This window comes from Crassostrea angulata, chromosome 2 (genome assembly GCF_025612915.1).
Source record: "Crassostrea angulata isolate pt1a10 chromosome 2, ASM2561291v2, whole genome shotgun sequence".
Lineage (NCBI taxonomy): Eukaryota > Metazoa > Mollusca > Bivalvia > Ostreida > Ostreidae > Magallana > Magallana angulata.
In genome coordinates this window covers 61,681,361-61,705,424 of record NC_069112.1, presented here as the reverse complement: position 1 = coordinate 61,705,424, position 24,064 = coordinate 61,681,361, and the positions used below count along the sequence as shown (strand labels likewise).

At 32.6% G+C, this 24,064-nt stretch overlaps 3 protein-coding genes across 3 annotated transcripts; all 3 read left to right on the top strand.

Moving 5' to 3' along the window:
* On the top strand, positions 1-7,984 carry LOC128174621 (uncharacterized). The gene is made up of 5 exons (XM_052840133.1): positions 1-35; positions 5,923-6,142; positions 7,103-7,179; positions 7,338-7,517; positions 7,768-7,984. The coding sequence occupies exons 1-5, from the start codon at positions 1-3 to the stop codon at positions 7,982-7,984; spliced, it is 729 nt and encodes a 242-aa protein (XP_052696093.1).
* A 3,383-nt stretch (positions 7,985-11,367) lies between these two features.
* On the top strand, positions 11,368-13,127 carry LOC128174620 (uncharacterized). The gene is made up of 4 exons (XM_052840131.1): positions 11,368-11,397; positions 12,246-12,322; positions 12,481-12,660; positions 12,911-13,127. Exons 1-4 carry the CDS (start codon positions 11,368-11,370, stop codon positions 13,125-13,127), a joined length of 504 nt encoding a protein of 167 aa, XP_052696091.1.
* Positions 13,128-16,514: 3,387 nt separating this feature from the next.
* LOC128174619 (uncharacterized) lies at positions 16,515-17,654 on the top strand. Its single transcript, XM_052840130.1, has 4 exons — positions 16,515-16,544; positions 16,774-16,850; positions 17,008-17,187; positions 17,438-17,654. Exons 1-4 carry the CDS (start codon positions 16,515-16,517, stop codon positions 17,652-17,654), a joined length of 504 nt encoding a protein of 167 aa, XP_052696090.1.
* The last annotated feature ends 6,410 nt before the right edge of the window (positions 17,655-24,064 follow it).

Genomic DNA, 24,064 nt, shown 5'->3' with positions numbered 1-24,064 from the left:
ATGGGGGAGGAGTTGGAAATGGAAGGCTTGCCAAGGTGAGTTTAACAGCTTTTGTAAGAGTTGTCTTTCTTTGGCTTGATTTAATATTCTTTAGTCCTAATAGATAACAAAGTTCGATGACATCTTTTTTCAAAATTAATAACATGATAATAATAATAATAATAATAATAATAATAATAATAAAAAAACTAGACACGATCTTGTTGCGAGCAACGATGAGGTCTTCCGTCCATTTTTTAGAAGGAAATATGACATCATCGACTTAAATTTTCGACAACAAAACATGAAATGAAGAAAGGAGTGAAGTATCGATTCTTTATTGTATCGCTTTTCTCTTACATTGCTTTTTTAAATACTTGCATTTCTTCCAATTAAGATAGAACAGATTAAACTTGTTTATTTACCTCCGGTCCCCAAAAACTCTTTTTGGGTAATGCAAGAGAAAATCATTATATTGTTAGGATATATAAATGTATTATACCTAATCTAGCTTTAATAACCTTTCACAAAATGGCTTTCATTAAAGGGCTATAGATAAATTTTTTTAGAGCCCTTTGATACCCTAATTTAAGGAGCCAGCCCTTTTTTGCTGGAATCAAATGAAAGGACATTTAATTCCGAACACATTTTGACAACAAATAATTAGAAATTCGCTACCGTTCTGGAGATGTATGAGAAAGAAAGTTTTAGGGGCTGATCCCTTATCTCCTTATAGGGGCCGTTTGACGAAATTTTGAAGGTTGCATATTGTAAAAAACACCATTTTGTACAACTTATTATCTGTACTACATTTCCAATTATTTTTCCTTTCTGAGATATGGGTGATCAAAATTTTTGACTTTTGGTTCCTAAAAAACCTTAATTACATAACACATGATACATCATTACGATGCTTGGATACATAACTGTGAGATAAACATATTTGCTTCTATGATCTATTACACAATATCCCTCAGTAAGGAGCTATAGATAAAATATTTAGAGCCCTCTAGGTCCCTTATTTAAGGAGCCAGTCCCCTTTTTACGTATCAATTGAAAGGTCATTTAATTTCTAAGACATTTTGTTAACCAAAAGTTTAAAAATTTGTCACCGTTTTTTGCGATATCTGAGAAAAAACCGTTTTAGGGGTCGGTCCCTTATCTCCTTATTGGGGCCGCTGAACCAAATTTGGAAGCTTGCAATTTGTTAGGTACATCATTATAAGCATCTCTTCTTCTATACTGCATTTCAAAATAGTTCTCCTTTTTTAGATATAAGGGATCAAAGTTTTGGACTTTTGACCCCTAAAAACCCCTAATTACGTAATACATGATAAAATCGTTATACTGTTGGGCGTTATAACTGTAAGATAAACATATTTGCTTCTATAATTTATTACAAAAAATCCCTCGGTGAGGAGCTATAGATTAAAGACTTAAGACCCCTCTAGGTCCCTAATTGAAAAGGCCAGTCCCTTTTTCTTGATATCAGCAGAAATGTCTTGTAAATTTAAACTTTTTTGACATTAAATATTATAACAAAATATTTTCCAGTAAAGAGATAAACAAAGAAAAGCACGAAAATTCACGACGCCTTTCATATCTCAAATTTCGAGCCCTATCGAGCTCCGGCGTTTTTTTTGTGCTATACAAACAGAAATGGTTTTGTTCAGATATACAATCTTTTGTCTATCATCCCTAAAATTTTGAAATCAATATCATTTGTAGTTTAGGAGAACACCCTTGGACAAACAAACCCCCTAAAAATGCAAAAATCTCAAGAACGGAAATGACGTCATCACCAAAAATTATTTCCGATCAGGTTCAGAACATAGTTGGCAAGATCTGAAAATTTCGTGCAAATCAGTCCAGCCATTTCTGAGATATCGCGTGCACAAAAAAGTGGTAAGAAAAAAAGAAGAAGAAGGATCCGAAGAATAACAATAAGGTTCTCCGATGGAAACGGAAGACCTTAATTAAAAAATATGAAAGAAAAAATGTTAGTGCTGTATGTATTTTATTTTCACATTTTCTCTCACTCTTTTATTGAAGTTATATTCCACCCCTCCCTCTCCAACCTACCTTTCGACATTAAGTACAATTGGCAAAGAAAATGAGTCATTAAAAAGGTAAAGATTGGATTCTTGTGTAACGTAATGTACCAGAATGTGTTATATGTATATTTAATTTTTTTTAAAAATATCTTTAATCATTACATTTTTATTTCTAAACTATTAGCTAACTGATTTTTACTGTCTTTAACCCTCTCTCTGGATCTCTTTAGACCCCTAAATCCTACACCAGAGAGCCAGGGTAACTGCGACACCTTTGCACCAGTTGTCAGCTACTCGTCGGCACTCGACTCAAACTTCAGTGCTCTCGCGCCAGTTACATGTACCAGTAACTCGGATAATGGTAAGGGTCGATTTAGTCAGGCGGAATACTCCATCCTGACAACTTTGAGGGGATGATTGTTTAAACACATTAATTACAGGGTAATATTGAATCATCATCTTACTGATTACCATCGATGTTAATTCATTTACAAAAGGGTTCTGAAAAAAAGGTAATTGAATTACTTTTTCTAATTTATATGTTATAAAATACATGGGTTCTTAAAACTGGCAAACCAATATTCATCAAATATGGGATATAAATTAATTGAATGTGGAATCTGACACTCTGTAACTAAGGTTGATTCTGATTCATTAACAAGCGAACAAGTCGAAGTCTTAAAAGCCCTCCTGGCCAGAGTGACCTTGGATTGCGAGCAAATTAAAATCATCTTAAACTTTATAGAAGATAAGTTGTCTAAAGGAGATAGCGGTACCTCGGCTAAAAGGGTCAAGTTTACAACGCTCTAGTTGTTTGATTTGTGGTACACCATTTAGTGAAAGCCCGTGTGTATCCGTGTGAAATGTACAGAATCCAACAATACTACCCTGAGCTCGCGATGATTGTGAACAGATCAAAATAATAACTGACTTTACTGTTTTAAAAAGTAAAGTTAGTGTAACAACTTTTTTAACAAGACATTGAGGGACATTGTGCTTTTAAAATTGATAAATGGTTAAATCCATTTTATATGTACTTGTAAAACCTTGTTAACACTATACCACGCAATACTTTGTAACAGAAAATGTTAATAAAAACTTATGATTTGTACTATCTCTGTTGTCTTTGGATCTCCTGATAACAAAAAAGATTGAGAATCTTAAAACTTTGTTAAAGGATAATGACGGTTTACATACTGTATAGAGATGATGAATGGTTCTTCTTCTGATGCAAAAAAGTGAAGTAAAGAAATGCTTCGAAATTTGCACTTTTTATACTCAATTTTGCCTTCATATTAAAGGAGTGGTCATACGAAAAAAAACCCCGCGTTATTTAAACCATGCATGGATACAATAGTTTGTTAGTTCTAAATTTATCAATACTTTACACTGTTGCTATGGTTACATATGACTAAGGTGACCCTGATTGTAGATATGTATGGTATCATCTTTCAACTGTTGCTATGCTCTTCGCCATAAATGTACCCCCTCACGTCATTAACTGTAAACTACCCCATGACTGTAGACTCCCCCCTGACTGTAGACTCCCACCTTGACCTTTATGGGAAAAGCCCATGACGTCATCTTGACTGCAGAGTGACTGCTCTCTGTCCCCATTACTACTCTGATTCTATGAATTAAATGTGAGAGAAAGAGAGAGGGGAAAGTCAGTCTTATTTGCACCGGTATAAGGAATTGTAAATAAAATTCTTCAGAGGGTTAAAGGATAGACAAGACGTTTCTGACATTTTATTTCAAGAAAAAAAAAATCTTATCTCGTCGATAGATGAGTTCTTTTCCGGAAATAACATCTCCCCCTAAGAGGTTTTTAATTTTACATTTTTCCCGTTTTTGTTTTAAAATATCGTTGGTTTTTTAAAAACATATATTTTGATTTATGAACTTTTTTTCAGTCCTTTTTTTTTCGAAGACGGACGATGATGAATTTTGTAATGTAGATCTCGGACCAACCAATATCATTCTATATCAAATAAAAAAAAAAGCGATTGACCACAGAGCTTCTATCAAAAAAAGGTGCCGAAGAAATCTTAGAAAAACAAATAGGGGACCTAAAGAAAGAAATAAATTATCTGAATAGAGAATTAAAACTTTTGTCGAATAATTGACAAGTCTTGAAAGGAGACATCTTTATAATGTTTAGAACTGAATGTTCAATCTTGTTAGATAACAAAATGAAATGCGACTTACTTTTCAATCGTTTATCCAATGAATCTTGCCTGCTAGATCTGGTCTTTTGTTTCTTTTATAAAGTGAAGGATAATTTATAAAACTAATTATTGACAAATACATTTATGTTCGTGAATTTTTACACAAGCTGAATTTATCTTTTCTTGATTTATATTTCTTAGCACGGTGAAACTTTTATACCTGATAGTTTTAAATTAGGTCAAGTTATCAATTTACTGTAAGTTGATTGAATTTCGAATCAAGTGTTATACGTAATATTGTGACACAGCCAAAAGCAGGAATATGTTTCCTCAAAGAGTATGCTATAACATTTGCGCTTAAACTTTGTTTTATATCATACTTCCATGGACAAGGAATTCCTAATTGAGACTGTGAATGACTGTGCGTTAAACATTTAAATTATTAAGCTGAATGTATCTTAATTGTTTAATTTTTTAACACGGTGAAATAGTACATCAGTACATTGCAAGCTGAATTTATGCATCCTACATCCACGGATTGGAGTCTTGTCGTCTTCAAAGCTATCGTTTGAGATAAAATTTTCTAAAGCAGATGAGGATGTGCTACAGTTTGTATTAAGAGATAATGGGAGTTACATTGTACAAGGATGGGCAGTTTTTAGTGCTTTTGTCTTATTTTAGATGCCATCTTCAAAATAAGAAAAATAGCATATGGCGTAATCATGTATTGTGATGAAAGTAAGTATTCCCAAATTTTTGTTGAATACATCATAATGCTTATTATTAACAGTAACTCACATCTACAGGGAGTGTCATTTTAAAGCTGTAGGGCTTCTTCTTCATAGTACATGACATAAAAAAAAATACTTAATAAAGAAATATATTTCTATATGGCAATAAAGAATGTAATAATGATTGTTTTTGAAAAACGAAATCCAAATGTTTAAAATTTTTGTTTCAATCATGTTTTTTGTCCTTCTAAACTGTGGTATCAAACTTCCGAAAATGTGAAGGTTAAATAACGGAGATGTCATTACCTTGATGATGAACTTGAGTGATAGACTGTCCTTTTTATGATGCTGGTGATCTCAGACGGTTCTAATTACTAAGTTCGTCATTGACATCAAATAGTGAAGGTGACGTCAGACAAAGTTGTTTTTTTAAAATCAGGATCATCAAGGTGACCTCATTTATCAAGGTGACTTGGATATCAAGGTAAGCCTTGACTCCGATTTACTATTAAACCATTTGCTTTCTATACTGATAAGTTCCTCGCGTTTGACTGTATGTAAATTACACCGATTTACAAGCATCTACTTGTACGGCGACATCTTCTAAATAACAATGAACATTGATTAAAACGACATTGAAATTAATATTGTTTTGTTAGAATGGCATGCAATAAAAAATTGGACCTCATACATATTTGATAATCGTATACGTAAATCGTTAATGTCCGCAGACTGATATTGACTTTATACTGTCATTGTTGCCTTCAGACTTTTGACCTCAGACGGTTTGCCCTTAGGAGTTTTACTTTATTTTTGACCTTGATATTGATCTATATGGGTTAGGTCATTGACCTTGACCTATTGGTATGGGTTAGGTCATTGACCTTGACCTATTGGAACCATAGTATATATAATAATGTAAGAAATTTACACAGCAGCACACTTGTCAGACAACTAAGTTAAACAAATTGACTTTTGTTTCTATTACAGAAGGCAAAACAGTAAAAAGTATAAAATGCTTGAAAAGAGAATGAGGAAGCGGTCTCCCCCTTTCAGTCCCCAAAATATTGAGGATCAGTCTAGGTTTTTTGAAATTTTAACATCTAGAGTCCTAGCGGATGTTGATCAAATGAATTTTATCGGTAACTTCTTCCAGGTTGAATTAACGAAGAAAGAAGAAAACCGAGAGCGCTTTCCAACTCTACGAATAGTAAACAAAGCAAAGCGTCCATCCAAAAGAATATATAAATGGGGAATTGCAAACAGAATTTATCACTGACAGAATATAACTATGGCAGAAGAATTCCTAGATTTTGTACAAGTAAAAAATTGCTTTTGTTTTAAGAAAACGCCAAATTATTTTGAGGTGCAAAGACAAAGAGCTTTTCTTTTTAAGATTATAACTGTTTGTTGATTTTTATTTTAATTTTTCAAAATTTAATTCTTTTTAATTCTTATTCTGTTTTCCTATAAAGCAATGTTAGCTTTATTGTTGATGACAAGTTGTTTTTTTAAATCGAGAGCTTTTATTTCAATGACAAAGAGAATATTGTTTACAAATTTTTGTTGCAATATTTGTGTAGTTAAAATATTTGTTTTCATTTCATTTTAGAACTCGTTTAAACTTGCTTTGAGTTACATACAAAACGTTTACAATTAAACATTTATTGATAACAACAACAAAAAATATCCGATTTTATCACTTTATAGGAACTAATTTTTAATTCATTTTCTTCAAGTTTCTCCTGCGTTTTTTTTTTTGCGCTATACAAACAGAAATGGTTTTGTTCAGATAAACAATCTTTTGTCTATCATCTCTAAAATTTTGAAATCAATATCATTTGTAGTTTAGGAGAACACCCTTGGACAAACAAACCCCCTAAAAATGCCAAAATCTCAAGAACGGAAATGATGTCATCAACCAAAATTATTTCCGATCAGGTTCAGAACATAGTTGGCAAGATCTGAAAATTTCGTGCAAATCGGTCCAGCCATTTCTGAGATATCGCGTGCACAAAAAGTGGTAAGAAAAAAAGAAGAAGAAGGATCCGAAGAATAACAATAAGGTTCTCCGATGGAAACGGAAGACCTTAATTAAAAAATATGAAAGAAAAAATGTTAGTGCTGTATGTAAATTATTTTCACATTTTCTCTCACTCTTTTATTGAAGTTATATTCCACCCTTCCCTCTCCAAACTACCATTCGACATTAAGTACAATTGGCAAAGAAAATGAGTCATTAAAAAGGTAAAGATTGGATTCTTGTGTAACGTAATGTACCAGAATGTGTTATATGTATATTTAATAACTTTTTAAAAAAAAATCTTTAATCATTACATTTGTATTTCTAAACTATTAGCTAACTGATTTTTACTGTCTTTAACCCTCTCTCTGGATCTCTTTAGACCCCTAGGTCCTACACCAGAGAGCCAGGGTAACTGCGACACCTTTGCACCAGTTGTCAGCTACTCGTCGGCACTCTACTCAAAATTCAGTGCTCTCGCGCCAGTTACATGTACCAGTAACTCGGATAATGATAAGGGTCGATTTAGTCAGGCGGAAGACTCCATACTGACAACTTTGAGGGGATGATTGTTTAAACACATTAATTACAGGGTAATATTGAATCATCATCTTACTGATTACCATCGATGTTAATTCATTTACAAAAGGGTTCTGAAAAAAAGTAATTGAATTACTTTTTCTAATTTATATGTTATAAAAGACATGGGTTCTTAAAACTGGCAAACCAGTAATCACCAAATGTGGGATATAAATTAATTGAATGTGGAATCAGACACTCTGTAACTAAGATTGATTCTGATTCATTAACAAGCGAACAAATCCAGACAATATGTGTAAATTGGAGAAAAGGATGAAGGAACAGAGCAAACAAAATGTCTTAGAAAAAGTCGAAGTCTTAAAAGCCCTCCTGGCCAGATGGACCTTGGATTGCGAGCAAATTAAAATCATCTTAAACTTTATAGAAGATAAGTTGTCTAAAGGAGATAGCGGTACCTCGGCTAAAAGGGTCAAGTTTACAACGCTCTAGTTGTTTGATTTGTGGTACACCATTTCGTGAAAGCCCGTGTGTATCCGTGTGAAATGTACAGAATCCAACAATACTACCCTGAGCTCGCGATGATTGTGAACAGATCAAAATAATAACTGACTTAACTTTTTTTAAAAAGTAAAGTTAGTGTAACAACTTTTTTTACAAGACATTGAGGGACATTATGCTTTTAAAGTTGATAAATGGTTTAATCCATTTTATATGTACTTGTAAACCTTTGTTAACACTATACCACGCAATACTTTGTAACAGAAAATGTTAATAAAAACTTATGATTTGTACTATCTCTGTTGTCTTTGGATCTCCTGATAACAAAAAAGATTGAGAATCTTAAAACTTTGTTAAAGGATAATGACGGTTTACATTCTGTATAGAGATGATGAATGGTTCTTCTTCTGATGCAAAAAAGTGAAGTAAAGAAATGCTTCGAAATTTGCACTTTTTATGCTCAATTTTGCCTTCATATTAAAGGAGTGGTCATACGAAAAAAAAAAAACCCGCGTTATTTAAACCATGCATAGATACAATAGTTTGTTAGTTCTAAATTTATCAATACTTTACACTGTTGCTATGGTTACATATGACTAAGGTGACCCTGATTGTAGATATGTATGGTATCATCCTTCAACTGTTGCTATGCTCTTCGCCATAAATGTACCCCCTCACGTCATTAACTGTAAACTACCCCATGACTGTAGACTCCCCCCTGACTGTAGACTCCCACCTTGACCTTTATGGGAAAAGCCCATGACGTCATCTTGACTGCAGAGTGACTGCTCTCTGTCCCCATTACTACTCTGATTCTATGAATTAAATGTGAGAGAACGAGAGAGGGGAAAGTCAGTCTTATTAGCACCGGTATAAGGAATTGTAAATAAAATTCTTCAGAGGGTTAAAGGATAGACAAGACGTTTCTGACATTTTATTTCAAGAAAAAAAAAATCTTATCTCGTCGATAGATGAGTTCTTTTCCGGAAATAACATCTCCCCCTAAGAGGTTTTTAATTTTACATTTTTCCCGTTTTTCTTTTAAAATATCGTTGGTTTTTTAAAAACATATATTTTGATTTATGAACTTTTTTTCAGTCCTTTTTTTTTCGAAGACGGACGATGATGAATTTTGTAATGTAGATCTCGGACCAACCAATATCATTCTATATCAAATAAAAAAAAAGCGATTGACCACAGAGCTTCTATCAAAAAAAGGTGCCGAAGAAATCTTAGAAAAACAAATAGGGGACCTAAAGAAAGAAATAAATTATCTGAATAGAGAATTAAAACTTTTGTCGAATAATTGACAAGTCTTGAAAGGAGACATCTTTATAATGTTTAGAACTGAATGTTCAATCTTGTTAGATAACAAAATGAAATGCGACTTACTTTTCAATCGTTTATCCAATGAATCTTGCCTGCTAGATCTGGTCTTTTGTTTCTTTTATAAAGTGAAGGATAATTTATAAAACTAATTATTGACAAATACATTTATGTTCGTGAATTTTTACACAAGCTGAATTTATCTTTTCTTGATTTATATTTCTTAGCACGGTGAAACTTTTATACCTGATAGTTTTAAATTAGGTCAAGTTATCAATTTACTGTAAGTTGATTGAATTTCGAATCAAGTGTTATACGTAATATTGTGACACAGCCAAAAGCAGGAATATGTTTCCTCAAAGAGTATGCTATAACATTTGCGCTTAAACTTTGTTTTATATCATACTTCCATGGACAAGGAATTCCTAATTGAGACTGTGAATGACTGTGCGTTAAACATTTAAATTATTAAGCTGAATGTATCTTAATTGTTTAATTTTTTAACACGGTGAAATAGTACATCAGTACATTGCAAGCTGAATTTATGCATCCTACATCCACGGATTGGAGTCTTGTCGTCTTCAAAGCTATCGTTTGAGATAAAATTTTCTAAAGCAGATGAGGATGTGCTACAGTTTGTATTGAGAGATAATGGGAGTTACATTGTACAAGGATGGGCAGTTTTTAGTGCTTTTGTCTTATTTTAGATGCCATCTTCAAAATAAGAAAAATAGCATATGGCGTAATCATGTATTGTGATGAAAGTAAGTATTCCCAAATTTTTGTTGAATACATCATAATGCTTATTATTAACAGTAACTCACATCTACAGGGAGTGTCATTTTAAAGCTGTAGGGCTTCTTTTTCATAGTACATGACATAAAAAAAAATACTTTATAAAGAAATATATTTCTATATGGCAATAAAGAATGTAATAATGATTGTTTTTGAAAAAAGAAATCCAAATGTTTAAAATTTTTGTTTCAATCATGTTTTTTGTCCTTCTAAACTGTGGTATCAAACTTCCGAAAATGTGAAGGTTAAATAACGGAGATGTCATTACCTTGATGATGAACTTGAGTGATAGACTGTCCTTTTTATGATGCTGGTGATCTCAGACGGTTCTAATTACTAAGTTCGTCATTGACATCAAATAGTGAAGGTGACGTCAGACAAAGTTGTTTTTTTAAAATCAGGATCATCAAGGTGACCTCATTTATCAAGGTGACTTGGATATCAAGGTAAGCCTTGACTCCGATTTACTATTAAACCATTTGCTTTCTATACTGATAAGTTCCTCGCGTTTGACTGTATGTAAATTACACCGATTTACAAGCATCTACTTGTACGGCGACATCTTCTAAATAACAATGAACATTGATTAAAACGACATTGAAATTAATATTGTTTTGTTAGAATGGCATGCAATAAAAAATTGGACCTCATACATATTTGATAATCGTATACGTAAATCGTTAATGTCCGCAGACTGATATTGACTTTATACTGTCATTGTTGCCTTCAGACTTTTGACCTCAGACGGTTTGCCCTTAGGAGTTTTACTTTATTTTTGACCTTGATATTGATCTATATGGGTTAGGTCATTGACCTTGACCTATTGGTATGGGTTAGGTCATTGACCTTGACCTATTGGAACCATAGTATATATAATTATGTAAGAAATTTACACAGCAGCACACTTGTCAGACAACTAAGTTAAACAAATTGACTTTTGTTTCTATTACAGAAGGCAAAACAGTAAAAAGTATAAAATGCTTGAAAAGAGAATGAGGAAGCGGTCTCCCCCTTTCAGTCCCCAAAATATTGAGGATCAGTCTAGGTTTTTTGAAATTTTAACATCTAGAGTCCTAGCGGATGTTGATCAAATGAATTTTATCGGTAACTTCTTCCAGGTTGAATTAACGAAGAAAGAAGAAAACCGAGAGCGCTTTCCAACTCTACGAATAGTAAACAAAGCAAAGCGTCCATCCAAAAGAATATATAAATGGGGAATTGCAAACAGAATTTATCACTGACAGAATATAACTATGGCAGAAGAATTCCTAGATTTTGTACAAGTAAAAAATTGCTTTTGTTTTAAGAAAACGCCAAATTATTTTGAGGTGCAAAGACAAAGAGCTTTTCTTTTTAAGATTATAACTGTTTGTTGATTTTTATTTTAATTTTTCAAAATTTAATTCTTTTTAATTCTTATTCTGTTTTCCTATAAAGCAATGTTAGCTTTATTGTTGATGACAAGTTGTTTTTTTAAATCGAGAGCTTTTATTTCAATGACAAAGAGAATATTGTTTACAAATTTTTGTTGCAATATTTGTGTAGTTAAAATATTTGTTTTCATTTCATTTTAGAACTCGTTTAAACTTGCTTTGAGTTACATACAAAACGTTTACAATTAAACATTTATTGATAACAACAACAAAAAATATCCGATTTTATCACTTTATAGGAACTAATTTTTAATTCATTTTCTTCAAGTTTCTCCTGCGTTTTTTTTTTGCGCTATACAAACAGAAATGGTTTTGTTCAGATAAACAATCTTTTGTCTATCATCTCTAAAATTTTGAAATCAATATCATTTGTAGTTTAGGAGAACACCCTTGGACAAACAAACCCCCTAAAAATGCCAAAATCTCAAGAACGGAAATGATGTCATCAACCAAAATTATTTCCGATCAGGTTCAGAACATAGTTGGCAAGATCTGAAAATTTCGTGCAAATCGGTCCAGCCATTTCTGAGATATCGCGTGCACAAAAAGTGGTAAGAAAAAAAGAAGAAGAAGGATCCGAAGAATAACAATAAGGTTCTCCGATGGAAACGGAAGACCTTAATTAAAAAATATGAAAGAAAAAATGTTAGTGCTGTATGTAAATTATTTTCACATTTTCTCTCACTCTTTTATTGAAGTTATATTCCACCCTTCCCTCTCCAAACTACCATTCGACATTAAGTACAATTGGCAAAGAAAATGAGTCATTAAAAAGGTAAAGATTGGATTCTTGTGTAACGTAATGTACCAGAATGTGTTATATGTATATTTAATAACTTTTTAAAAAAAAATCTTTAATCATTACATTTGTATTTCTAAACTATTAGCTAACTGATTTTTACTGTCTTTAACCCTCTCTCTGGATCTCTTTAGACCCCTAGGTCCTACACCAGAGAGCCAGGGTAACTGCGACACCTTTGCACCAGTTGTCAGCTACTCGTCGGCACTCTACTCAAAATTCAGTGCTCTCGCGCCAGTTACATGTACCAGTAACTCGGATAATGATAAGGGTCGATTTAGTCAGGCGGAAGACTCCATACTGACAACTTTGAGGGGATGATTGTTTAAACACATTAATTACAGGGTAATATTGAATCATCATCTTACTGATTACCATCGATGTTAATTCATTTACAAAAGGGTTCTGAAAAAAAGTAATTGAATTACTTTTTCTAATTTATATGTTATAAAAGACATGGGTTCTTAAAACTGGCAAACCAGTAATCACCAAATGTGGGATATAAATTAATTGAATGTGGAATCAGACACTCTGTAACTAAGATTGATTCTGATTCATTAACAAGCGAACAAATCCAGACAATATGTGTAAATTGGAGAAAAGGATGAAGGAACAGAGCAAACAAAATGTCTTAGAAAAAATCGAAGTCTTAAAAGCCCTCCTGGCCAGATGGACCTTGGATTGCGAGCAAATTAAAATCATCTTAAACTTTATAGAAGATAAGTTGTCTAAAGGAGATAGCGGTACCTCGGCTAAAAGGGTCAAGTTTACAACGCTCTAGTTGTTTGATTTGTGGTACACCATTTCGTGAAAGCCCGTGTGTATCCGTGTGAAATGTACAGAATCCAACAATACTACCCTGAGCTCGCGATGATTGTGAACAGATCAAAATAATAACTGACTTAACTTTTTTTAAAAAGTAAAGTTAGTGTAACAACTTTTTTTACAAGACATTGAGGGACATTATGCTTTTAAAGTTGATAAATGGTTTAATCCATTTTATATGTACTTGTAAACCTTTGTTAACACTATACCACGCAATACTTTGTAACAGAAAATGTTAATAAAAACTTATGATTTGTACTATCTCTGTTGTCTTTGGATCTCCTGATAACAAAAAAGATTGAGAATCTTAAAACTTTGTTAAAGGATAATGACGGTTTACATTCTGTATAGAGATGATGAATGGTTCTTCTTCTGATGCAAAAAAGTGAAGTAAAGAAATGCTTCGAAATTTGCACTTTTTATGCTCAATTTTGCCTTCATATTAAAGGAGTGGTCATACGAAAAAAAAAACCCGCGTTATTTAAACCATGCATAGATACAATAGTTTGTTAGTTCTAAATTTATCAATACTTTACACTGTTGCTATGGTTACATATGACTAAGGTGACCCTGATTGTAGATATGTATGGTATCATCCTTCAACTGTTGCTATGCTCTTCGCCATAAATGTACCCCCTCACGTCATTAACTGTAAACTACCCCATGACTGTAGACTCCCCCCTGACTGTAGACTCCCACCTTGACCTTTATGGGAAAAGCCCATGACGTCATCTTGACTGCAGAGTGACTGCTCTCTGTCCCCATTACTACTCTGATTCTATGAATTAAATGTGAGAGAACGAGAGAGGGGAAAGTCAGTCTTATTAGCACCGGTATAAGGAATTGTAAATAAAATTCTTCAGAGGGTAAAAGGATAGACAAGACGTTTCTGACATTTTATTTCAAGAAAAAAAAATCTTATCTCGTCGATAGATGAGTTCTTTTCCGGAAATAACATCTCCCCCTAAGAGGTTTTTAATTTTACATTTTTTCCCGTTTTTCTTTTAAAAAATCGTTGGGTTTTTTTTAACATATATTTTGATTTATGAACTTCTTTTTTTCAGTCCTTTTTTTTTCGAAGACGGACGATGATGAATTTTGTAATGTAGATCTCGGACCAACCAATATCATTCTATATCAAATTAAAAAAAAAGCGATTGACCACAGAGCTTCTATCAAAACAAGGTGCCGAAGAGATCTTAGAAAAACAAATAGGGGACCTAAAGAAATAAATAAATGCTCTGAATAGAAAAATAGAACTTTTGTCGAATAATTGACAAGTCTTGAAAGGAGACATCTTTATAATGTTTAGAACTGAATGTTCAATCTTGTTAGATAACAAAATGAAATGCGACTTACTTTTCAATCGTTTATCCAATGAATCTTGCCTGCTAGATCTGGTCTTTTGTTTCTTTTATAAAGTGAAGGATAATTTATAAAACTAATTATTGACAAATACATTTATGTTCGTGAATTTTTACACAAGCTGAATTTATCTTTTCTTGATTTATATTTCTTAGCACGGTGAAACTTTTATACCTGATAGTTTTAAATTAGGTCAAGTTATCAATTTACTGTAAGTTGATTGAATTTCGAATCAAGTGTTATACGTAATATTGTGACACAGCCAAAAGCAGGAATATGTTTCCTCAAAGAGTATGCTATAACATTTGCGCTTAAACTTTGTTTTATATCATACTTCCATGGACAAGGAATTCCTAATTGAGACTGTGAATGACTGTGCGTTAAACATTTAAATTATTAAGCTGAATGTATCTTAATTGTTTAATTTTTTAACACGGTGAAATAGTACATCAGTACATTGCAAGCTGAATTTATGCATCCTACATCCACGGATTGGAGTCTTGTCGTCTTCAAAGCTATCGTTTGAGATAAAATTTTCTAAAGCAGATGAGGATGTGCTACAGTTTGTATTGAGAGATAATGGGAGTTACATTGTACAAGGATGGGCAGTTTTTAGTGCTTTTGTCTTATTTTAGATGCCATCTTCAAAATAAGAAAAATAGCATATGGCGTAATCATGTATTGTGATGAAAGTAAGTATTCCCAAATTTTTGTTGAATACATCATAATGCTTATTATTAACAGTAACTCACATCTACAGGGAGTGTCATTTTAAAGCTGTAGGGCTTCTTCTTCATAGTACATGACATAAAAAAAAATACTTAATAAAGAAATATATTTCTATATGGCAATAAAGAATGTAATAATGATTGTTTTTGAAAAAAGAAATCCAAATGTTTAAAATTTTTGTTTCAATCATGTTTTTTGTCCTTCTAAACTGTGGTATCAAACTTCCGAAAATGTGAAGGTTAAATAACGGAGATGTCATTACCTTGATGATGAACTTGAGTGATAGACTGTCCTTTTTATGATGCTGGTGATCTCAGACGGTTCTAATTACTAAGTTCGTCATTGACATCAAATAGTGAAGGTGACGTCAGACAAAGTTGTTTTTTTAAAATCAGGATCATCAAGGTGACCTCATTTATCAAGGTGACTTGGATATCAAGGTAAGCCTTGACTCCGATTTACTATTAAACCATTTGCTTTCTATACTGATAAGTTCCTCGCGTTTGACTGTATGTAAATTACACCGATTTACAAGCATCTACTTGTACGGCGACATCTTCTAAATAACAATGAACATTGATTAAAACGACATTGAAATTAATATTGTTTTGTTAGAATGGCATGCAATAAAAAATTGGACCTCATACATATTTGATAATCGTATACGTAAATCGTTAATGTCCGCAGACTGATATTGACTTTATACTGTCATTGTTGCCTTCAGACTTTTGACCTCAGACGGTTTGCCCTTAGGAGTTTTACTTTATTTTTGACCTTGATATTGATCTATATGGGTTAGGTCATTGACCTTGACCTATTGGTATGGGTTAGGTCATTGACCTTGATATTTTAAATCGAGAGCTTTTATTTCAATGACAAAGAGAATTTTGTTTACAAATTTTTGTTGCAATATTTGTGTAGTTAAAATATTTGTTTTCATTTCATTTTAGAACTCGTTTAAACTTGCTTTGAGTTACATACAAAACGTTTACAATTAAACATTTATTGATAACAACAACAAAAAATATCCGATTTTATCACTTTATAGGAACTAATTTTTAATTCATTTTCTTCAAGTTTCTCCTGCGTTTTTTTTTTTGCGCTATACAAACAGAAATGGTTTTGTTCAGATAAACAATCTTTTGTCTATCATCTCTAAAATTTTGAAATCAATATCATTTGTAGTTTAGGAGAACACCCTTGGACAAACAAACCCCCTAAAAATGCCAAAATCTCAAGAACGGAAATGATGTCATCAACCAAAATTATTTCCGATCAGGTTCAGAACATAGTTGGCAAGATCTGAAAATTTCGTGCAAATCGGTCCAGCCATTTCTGAGATATCGCGTGCACAAAAAGTGGTAAGAAAAAAAGAAGAAGAAGGATCCGAAGAATAACAATAAGGTTCTCCGATGGAAACGGAAGACCTTAATTAAAAAATATGAAAGAAAAAATGTTAGTGCTGTATGTAAATTATTTTCACATTTTCTCTCACTCTTTTATTGAAGTTATATTCCACCCTTCCCTCTCCAAACTACCATTCGACATTAAGTACAATTGGCAAAGAAAATGAGTCATTAAAAAGGTAAAGATTGGATTCTTGTGTAACGTAATGTACCAGAATGTGTTATATGTATATTTAATAACTTTTTAAAAAAAATCTTTAATCATTACATTTGTATTTCTAAACTATTAGCTAACTGATTTTTACTGTCTTTAACCCTCTCTCTGGATCTCTTTAGACCCCTAAGTCCTACACCAGAGAGCCAGGGTAACTGCGACACCTTTGCACCAGTTGTCAGCTACTCGTCGGCACTCTACTCAAAATTCAGTGCTCTCGCGCCAGTTACATGTACCAGTAACTCGGATAATGATAAGGGTCGATTTAGTCAGGCGGAAGACTCCATCCTGACAACTTTGAGGGGATGATTGTTTAAACACATTAATTACAGGGTAATATTGAATCATCATCTTACTGATTACCATCGATGTTAATTCATTTACAAAAGGGTTCTGAAAAAAAGTAATTGAATTACTTTTTCTAATTTATATGTTATAAAAGACATGGGTTCTTAAAACTGGCAAACCAGTAATCACCAAATGTGGGATATAAATTAATTGAATGTGGAATCAGACACTCTGTAACTAAGATTGATTCTGATTCATTAACAAGCGAACAAATCCAGACAATATGTGTAAATTGGAGAAAAGGATGAAGGAACAGAGCAAACAAAATGTCTTAGAAAAAGTCGAAGTCTTAAAAGCCCTCCTGGCCAGATGGACCTTGGATTGCGAGCAAATTAAAATCATCTTAAACTTTATAGAAGATAAGTTGTCTAAAGGAGATAGCGGTACCTCGGCTAAAAGGGTCAAGTTTACAACGCTCTAGTTGTTTGATTTGTGGTACACCATTTCGTGAAAGCCCGTGTGTATCCGTGTGAAATGTACAGAATCCAACAATACTACCCTGAGCTCGCGATGATTGTGAACAGATCAAAATAATAACTGACTTAACTTTTTTTAAAAAGTAAAGTTAGTGTAACAACTTTTTTTACAAGACATTGAGGGACATTATGCTTTTAAAGTTGATAAATGGTTTAATCCATTTTATATGTACTTGTAAACCTTTGTTAACACTATACCACGCAATACTTTGTAACAGAAAATGTTAATAAAAACTTATGATTTGTACTATCTCTGTTGTCTTTGGATCTCCTGATAACAAAAAAGATTGAGAATCTTAAAACTTTGTTAAAGGATAATGACGGTTTACATTCTGTATAGAGATGATGAATGGTTCTTCTTCTGATGCAAAAAAGTGAAGTAAAGAAATGCTTCGAAATTTATCAATACTTTACACTGTTGCTATGGTTACATATGACTAAGGTGACCCTGATTGTAGATATGTATGGTATCATCCTTCAACTGTTGCTATGCTCTTCGCCATAAATGTACCCCCTCACGTCATTAACTGTAAACTACCCCATGACTGTAGACTCCCCCCTGACTGTAGACTCCCACCTTGACCTTTATGGGAAAAGCCCATGACGTCATCTTGACTGCAGAGTGACTGCTCTCTGTCCCCATTACTACTCTGATTCTATGAATTAAATGTGAGAGAACGAGAGAGGGGAAAGTCAGTCTTATTAGCACCGGTATAAGGAATTGTAAATAAAATTCTTCAGAGGGTAAAAGGATAGACAAGACGTTTCTGACATTTTATTTCAAGAAAAAAAAAATCTTATCTCGTCGATAGATGAGTTCTTTTCCGGAAATAACATCTCCCCCTAAGAGGTTTTTAATTTTACATTTTTTCCCGTTTTTCTTTTAAAAAATCGTTGGGTTTTTTTTAACATATATTTTGATTTATGAACTTCTTTTTTTCAGTCCTTTTTTTTCGAAGACGGACGATGATGAATTTTGTAATGTAGATCTCGGACCAACCAATATCATTCTATATCAAATTAAAAAAAAAAGCGATTGACCACAGAGCTTCTATCAAAACAAGGTGCCGAAGAGATCTTAGAAAAACAAATAGGGGACCTAAAGAAATAAATAAATGCTCTGAATAGAAAAATAGAACTTTTGTCGAATAATTGACAAGTCTTGAAAGGAGACATCTTTGTAAAATGTTTAGAACCGAATGTTCAATCTTTTTAGATAACAAAATGAAATGCGACTTACTTTTCAATCGTTTATCCAATGAATCGTTGCCTGCTAGATCTGGTCTTTTGTTTCTTTTATAAAGTGAAGGATAATTTATAAAACTACTTATTGACAAATACATTTATGTTCGTGAATTTTTACACAAGCTGAATTTATCTTTTCTTGATTTATATTTCTTAGCACGGTGAAACTTTTATACCTGATAGTTTTAAATTAGGTCAAGTTATCAATTTACTGTAAGTTGATTGAATTTCGAATCAAGTGTTATACGTAATATTGTGACACAGCCAAAAGCAGGAATATGTTTCCTCAAAGAGTATGCTTTAACATTTGCGCTTAAACTTTGTTTTATATCATACTTCCATGGACAAGGAATTCCTAATTGAGACTGTGAATGACTGTGCGTTAAACATTTAAATTATTAAGCTGAATTTATCTTAATTGTTTAATTTTTTAACACGGTGCAATAGTACATCAGAACATTGCAAGCTGAATTTATGCATCCTACTTCCACGGATTGGAGTCTTGTCGTCTTCAAAGCTATCGTTTGAGATAAAATTTTCTAAAGCAGATGAGGATGTGCTACAGTTTGTATTGAGAGATAATGGGAGTTACATTGTACCAGGATGGGCAGTTTTTAGTGCTTTTGTCTTACTTTAGATGCCATCTTCAAAATAAGAAAAATAGTATATGGCGTAATCATGTATTGTGATGAAAGTAAGTATTCCCAAATTTTGGTTGAATACATCATAATGCTTAATATTAGGATTAACTCACATCTACAGGGAGTGTCATTTTAAAGCTGTAGGGCTTCTTCTTCATAGTACATGACATATAAAAAAAATACTTAATAAAGAAATATATTTCTATATGGCAATAAAGAATGTAATAATAATTGTTTTTGAAAAAAAGAAATCCAAATGTTTAAAATTTTTGTTTCAATCATGTTTTTTGTCCTTCTAAACTGTGGTATCAAACTTCCGAAAATGTGAAGGTTAAATAACGGAGATGTCATTACCTTGATGATGAACTGGAGTGATAGACTGTCCTTTTTATGATGCTGGTGATCTCAGACGGTTCTAATTACTAAGTTCGTCATTGACATCAAATAGTGAAGGTGACGTCAGACAAAGTTGTTTTTTTTAAATCAGGATCATCAAGGTGACCTCATTTATCAAGGTGACTTGGATATCAAGGTAAGCCTTGACTCCGATTTACTATTAAACCATTTGCTTTCTATACTGATAAGTTCCTCGCGTTTGACTGTATGTAAATTACACCAATTTACAAGCATCCACTTGTACTGCGACATCTTCTAAATAACAATGAACATTGATTAAAACGACATTGAAATTAATATTGTTTTGTTAGAATGGCATGCTATAAAAAATTGGACCTCATACATATTTGATAATCGTATACGTAAATCGTAAATGTCCGCAGACTGATATTGACTTTATATTGTCATTGTTGCCTTCAGACTTTTGACCTCAGACGGTTTGCCCTTAGGAGTTTTACTTTGTTTTTGACCTTGATATTGATCTATATGGGTTAGGTCATTGACCTTGACCTATTGGTATGGGTTAGCTATTGGTTAGCTATTGTTACCTATTGGAACCATAGTATATATAATAATGTAAGAAATTTACACAGCAGCACACTTGTCAGACAACTAAGTTAAACAAATTGACTTTTGTTTCTATTACAGAAGGCAAAACAGTAAAAAGTATAAAATGCTTGAAAAGAGAATGAGGAAGCGGTCTCCCCCTTTCAGTCCCCAAAATATTGAGGATCAGTCTAGGTTTTTTGAAATTTTAACATCTAGAGTCCTAGCGGATGTTGATCAAATGAATTTTATCGGTAACTTCTTCCAGGTTGAATTAACGAAGAAAGAAGAAAACCGAGAGCGCTTTCCAACTCTACGAATAGTAAACAAAGCAAAGCGTCCATCCAAAAGAATATATAAATGGGGAATTGCAAACAGAATTTATCACTGACAGAATATAACTATGGCAGAAGAATTCCTAGATTTTGTACAAGTAAAAAATTGCTTTTGTTTTAAGAAAACGCCAAATTATTTTGAGGTGCAAAGACAAAGAGCTTTTCTTTTTAAGATTATAACTGTTTGTTGATTTTTATTTTAATTTTTCAAAATTTAATTCTTTTTAATTCTTATTCTGTTTTCCTATAAAGCAATGTTAGCTTTATTGTTGATGACAAGATTGTTATATATATCTGATTTTATTACTTTATAGGAAATAATTTTTAATTCATTTTCTTACAGTTGTTGTGCTGTGTTTTGTGTATTGTTTTCGTGCCTTGTATTTTTATTTAATATTATTTTTTTAGAATACATTAAAGTCATATATGGCGTATTTATTAAAATCATTTAAGATGCGAACCTCGGTAGAATGATAACCTATATCAGGAAAAAAAGAAAACAAATAGAAAACAAGTAATATGAATTGACAACTTTTTCACAATGGAGAATTAATTTGGTACAGGGAATAATAGAACCAGAAATTTTTAATGGACTTGACTTCACAGATTACATTAAAATCGCAGAATTTCGTATTATTTAGTATTATCTAGTGTATGCGGAATGTCGTGTTTGTACATATGATGCAAAGCACATCGTTAGGACGGAGAGATTCCCCCGTCATCTTAGAACATGGGAGAGAAATAATCCATCTCCAGCCCGCCCATTTAGGGCATGTGAGTACGATTTTAATCACAAAATAAAGAAGAGTGAAGGACGTACTTTTTGTAGGGAATGTGAGGAATACTTGTCATCTGTAAAGGCAAAAGATGAGTCTTGCAAGAAGGGGAATACTAGTACCAACCTCCCCTAGTATAATGAAGTCCAAATTAATGGAGAAAACATGGGATAGAGAATATAATTAATATGGTAAGTGAAAGTCATTTTATACATAGCTAAAATTAATACTATATGATATAAATAATATATTAGTAGATGATATGGTTCATTTTGTTGTCCTGTATAGTTTTAGTGAAAGAACTTTAAACAACAGCTGGAGCTGTTCTGAATATCACTTGTAGTCACTATTTAATTTGAAAAAAATTGGTATTTGTTGTTTTTGTTGTTGTTTTTCACTAGCTAGTTGCATAATTAAGAATTAGCTCACTTTTGGTTAAAAGAAAAATGATTTATGTGTATGAACTGAATTAATTTGGGTACTGATTCGAGGCTTGAACGCTTAAACAACATCATCTTCATATACAAATGTAAATATTATAATTAGAAGTAAAAATAATAGTTCATTCGGTTAAATAAAAGTACCTTTTCTACATTGCATGCGCGGATCCAGAATAAAATACCACGGGGGGGGGGGGGGGGGTCCCTCAGCTGTATACTTATAAATATTATACCAGCTCAAGAAAAATTGTCTGAATGAGGCATATTTTTAGTAATTTTTTTATTTAAATTATAAGAAATTGAGTTTTACAGGTAATTTAACAAGAACAGTATTATTCTTTTTTGAGAATTGTCGTTACGGCTTCTGAAGGAAAATGGGGGGGGGGGGAGGTTCGGGATAAAGAAAACCATTTTTTTCCTTTCCGGTTTGATAGATTTTGTTAAAAACAAAAATGATTTTTATTATTTTTTGTTTTATGAGGCTCTTGTGTGTAGGGCGGGGGTTCAGTCTTGGAGAAATTACTAATGATGATGGGGTACATGTATGTTATTGGCGGGGGGATGGGTTGTATTTTGGATTCTATTTTGGAGTTGGGGTGCTTGATCTTCGTTGCGTGAAGAATATTTGAGGCCGCATGGTAAATCCCCGTACAACGTTGGTTGGACCTGGATATAACGAATTCATTTCCTATATTTTACAAATTTAAAATAATATTGTTGTACCAGTGAAGTTTGATACAAAGAACCAAAAATTAATAATAATTGAAATTGTGCTGTAAATCATTTATTCATACCAATAGCTAAAATATTAAGAAATAGGAAGTTTGGCAAATCAGCTTTTCACTTGTTACATTATTTTGACCGAAGATGTAAACAAGAAGTGCATTGGGACGTCACATTTTATTTACACCTGGCTTCAGCAGGTGGCACGGAAACCGCAAAGTGGGGTATTATCCAGTGTATGCATAATTACATGTACGTGTTTGTCCATATGATGCAAAGCACATCGTAAGGACGGAGAGATTCCCCCGTCATCTTAGAACATGTGAGAGAAGTAATCCATCTGGAGCCCGCCTGTTTAGGGCATGACATGTGAGTACGATTTTACTCATAAAATAAAGAAGAGTGAAGGACGTACTTTGTGAAGGGAATGTGAGGAATACTTGTCATCTGTAAAGGCAAAAGACGAGTCTTGCAAGAAGGGGAATACCAACCTTCCCAAGTATAAGGATGTCCAAATTAATGGAGAAAACATGGGATAGAGAATATAATTAGTATGCTAAGTGAAAGTCATTTTATACATATCTAAAATCACCACTATATGAAAATCAATACTTTATTAGAAGATATGTTGTGATTTTCCTTTTCCCTTCTTGTGATAGTAAAGGAACTAAGAACCACGGCTGGGCCTGTCCTGAATGTCACTATTTAATTTGTGAAAAAATGTACAATCATTACAAAATGATAAATTTGAAACAATTGCATCGTTGTTGTAGAGTTATATTCACTAGCTTGTTGCATGGTGTTTGGTAAATGAATTAGAGTTACCTCACTTTCGGTTAAAAGGTAAATAATATTTGTGTATGAACTCCTTTTTTGATTTTAAGTTTGAACATGTGCATTGCCGATGAATTATGAAGCAAATGCGCGAATGTGCATATGAAGAAATTTTTTGAAATTGTTCTGGGGAGATTTTAGCCTTTTATAAGATAACATCCTATTTGTGTAAGATTTAAAGAGTAGGACGAATGCTTGGATAATTCTCTGATACCTTATTAACATAGATAATTATTCACTACATAAAATACTTTCTGTTGAGATGTCAATCATTTCGCGCCTTCTGTTAGAATTACACAAAACGGTATAGTACAGTTTATGTATTTACCATCTGTAGATGTTATTGTCTTTAAGTTCATGTTGAAAAACACATACACCTATGTATTTATATATTTTTCCATCCTTGTGTTTTAAACATT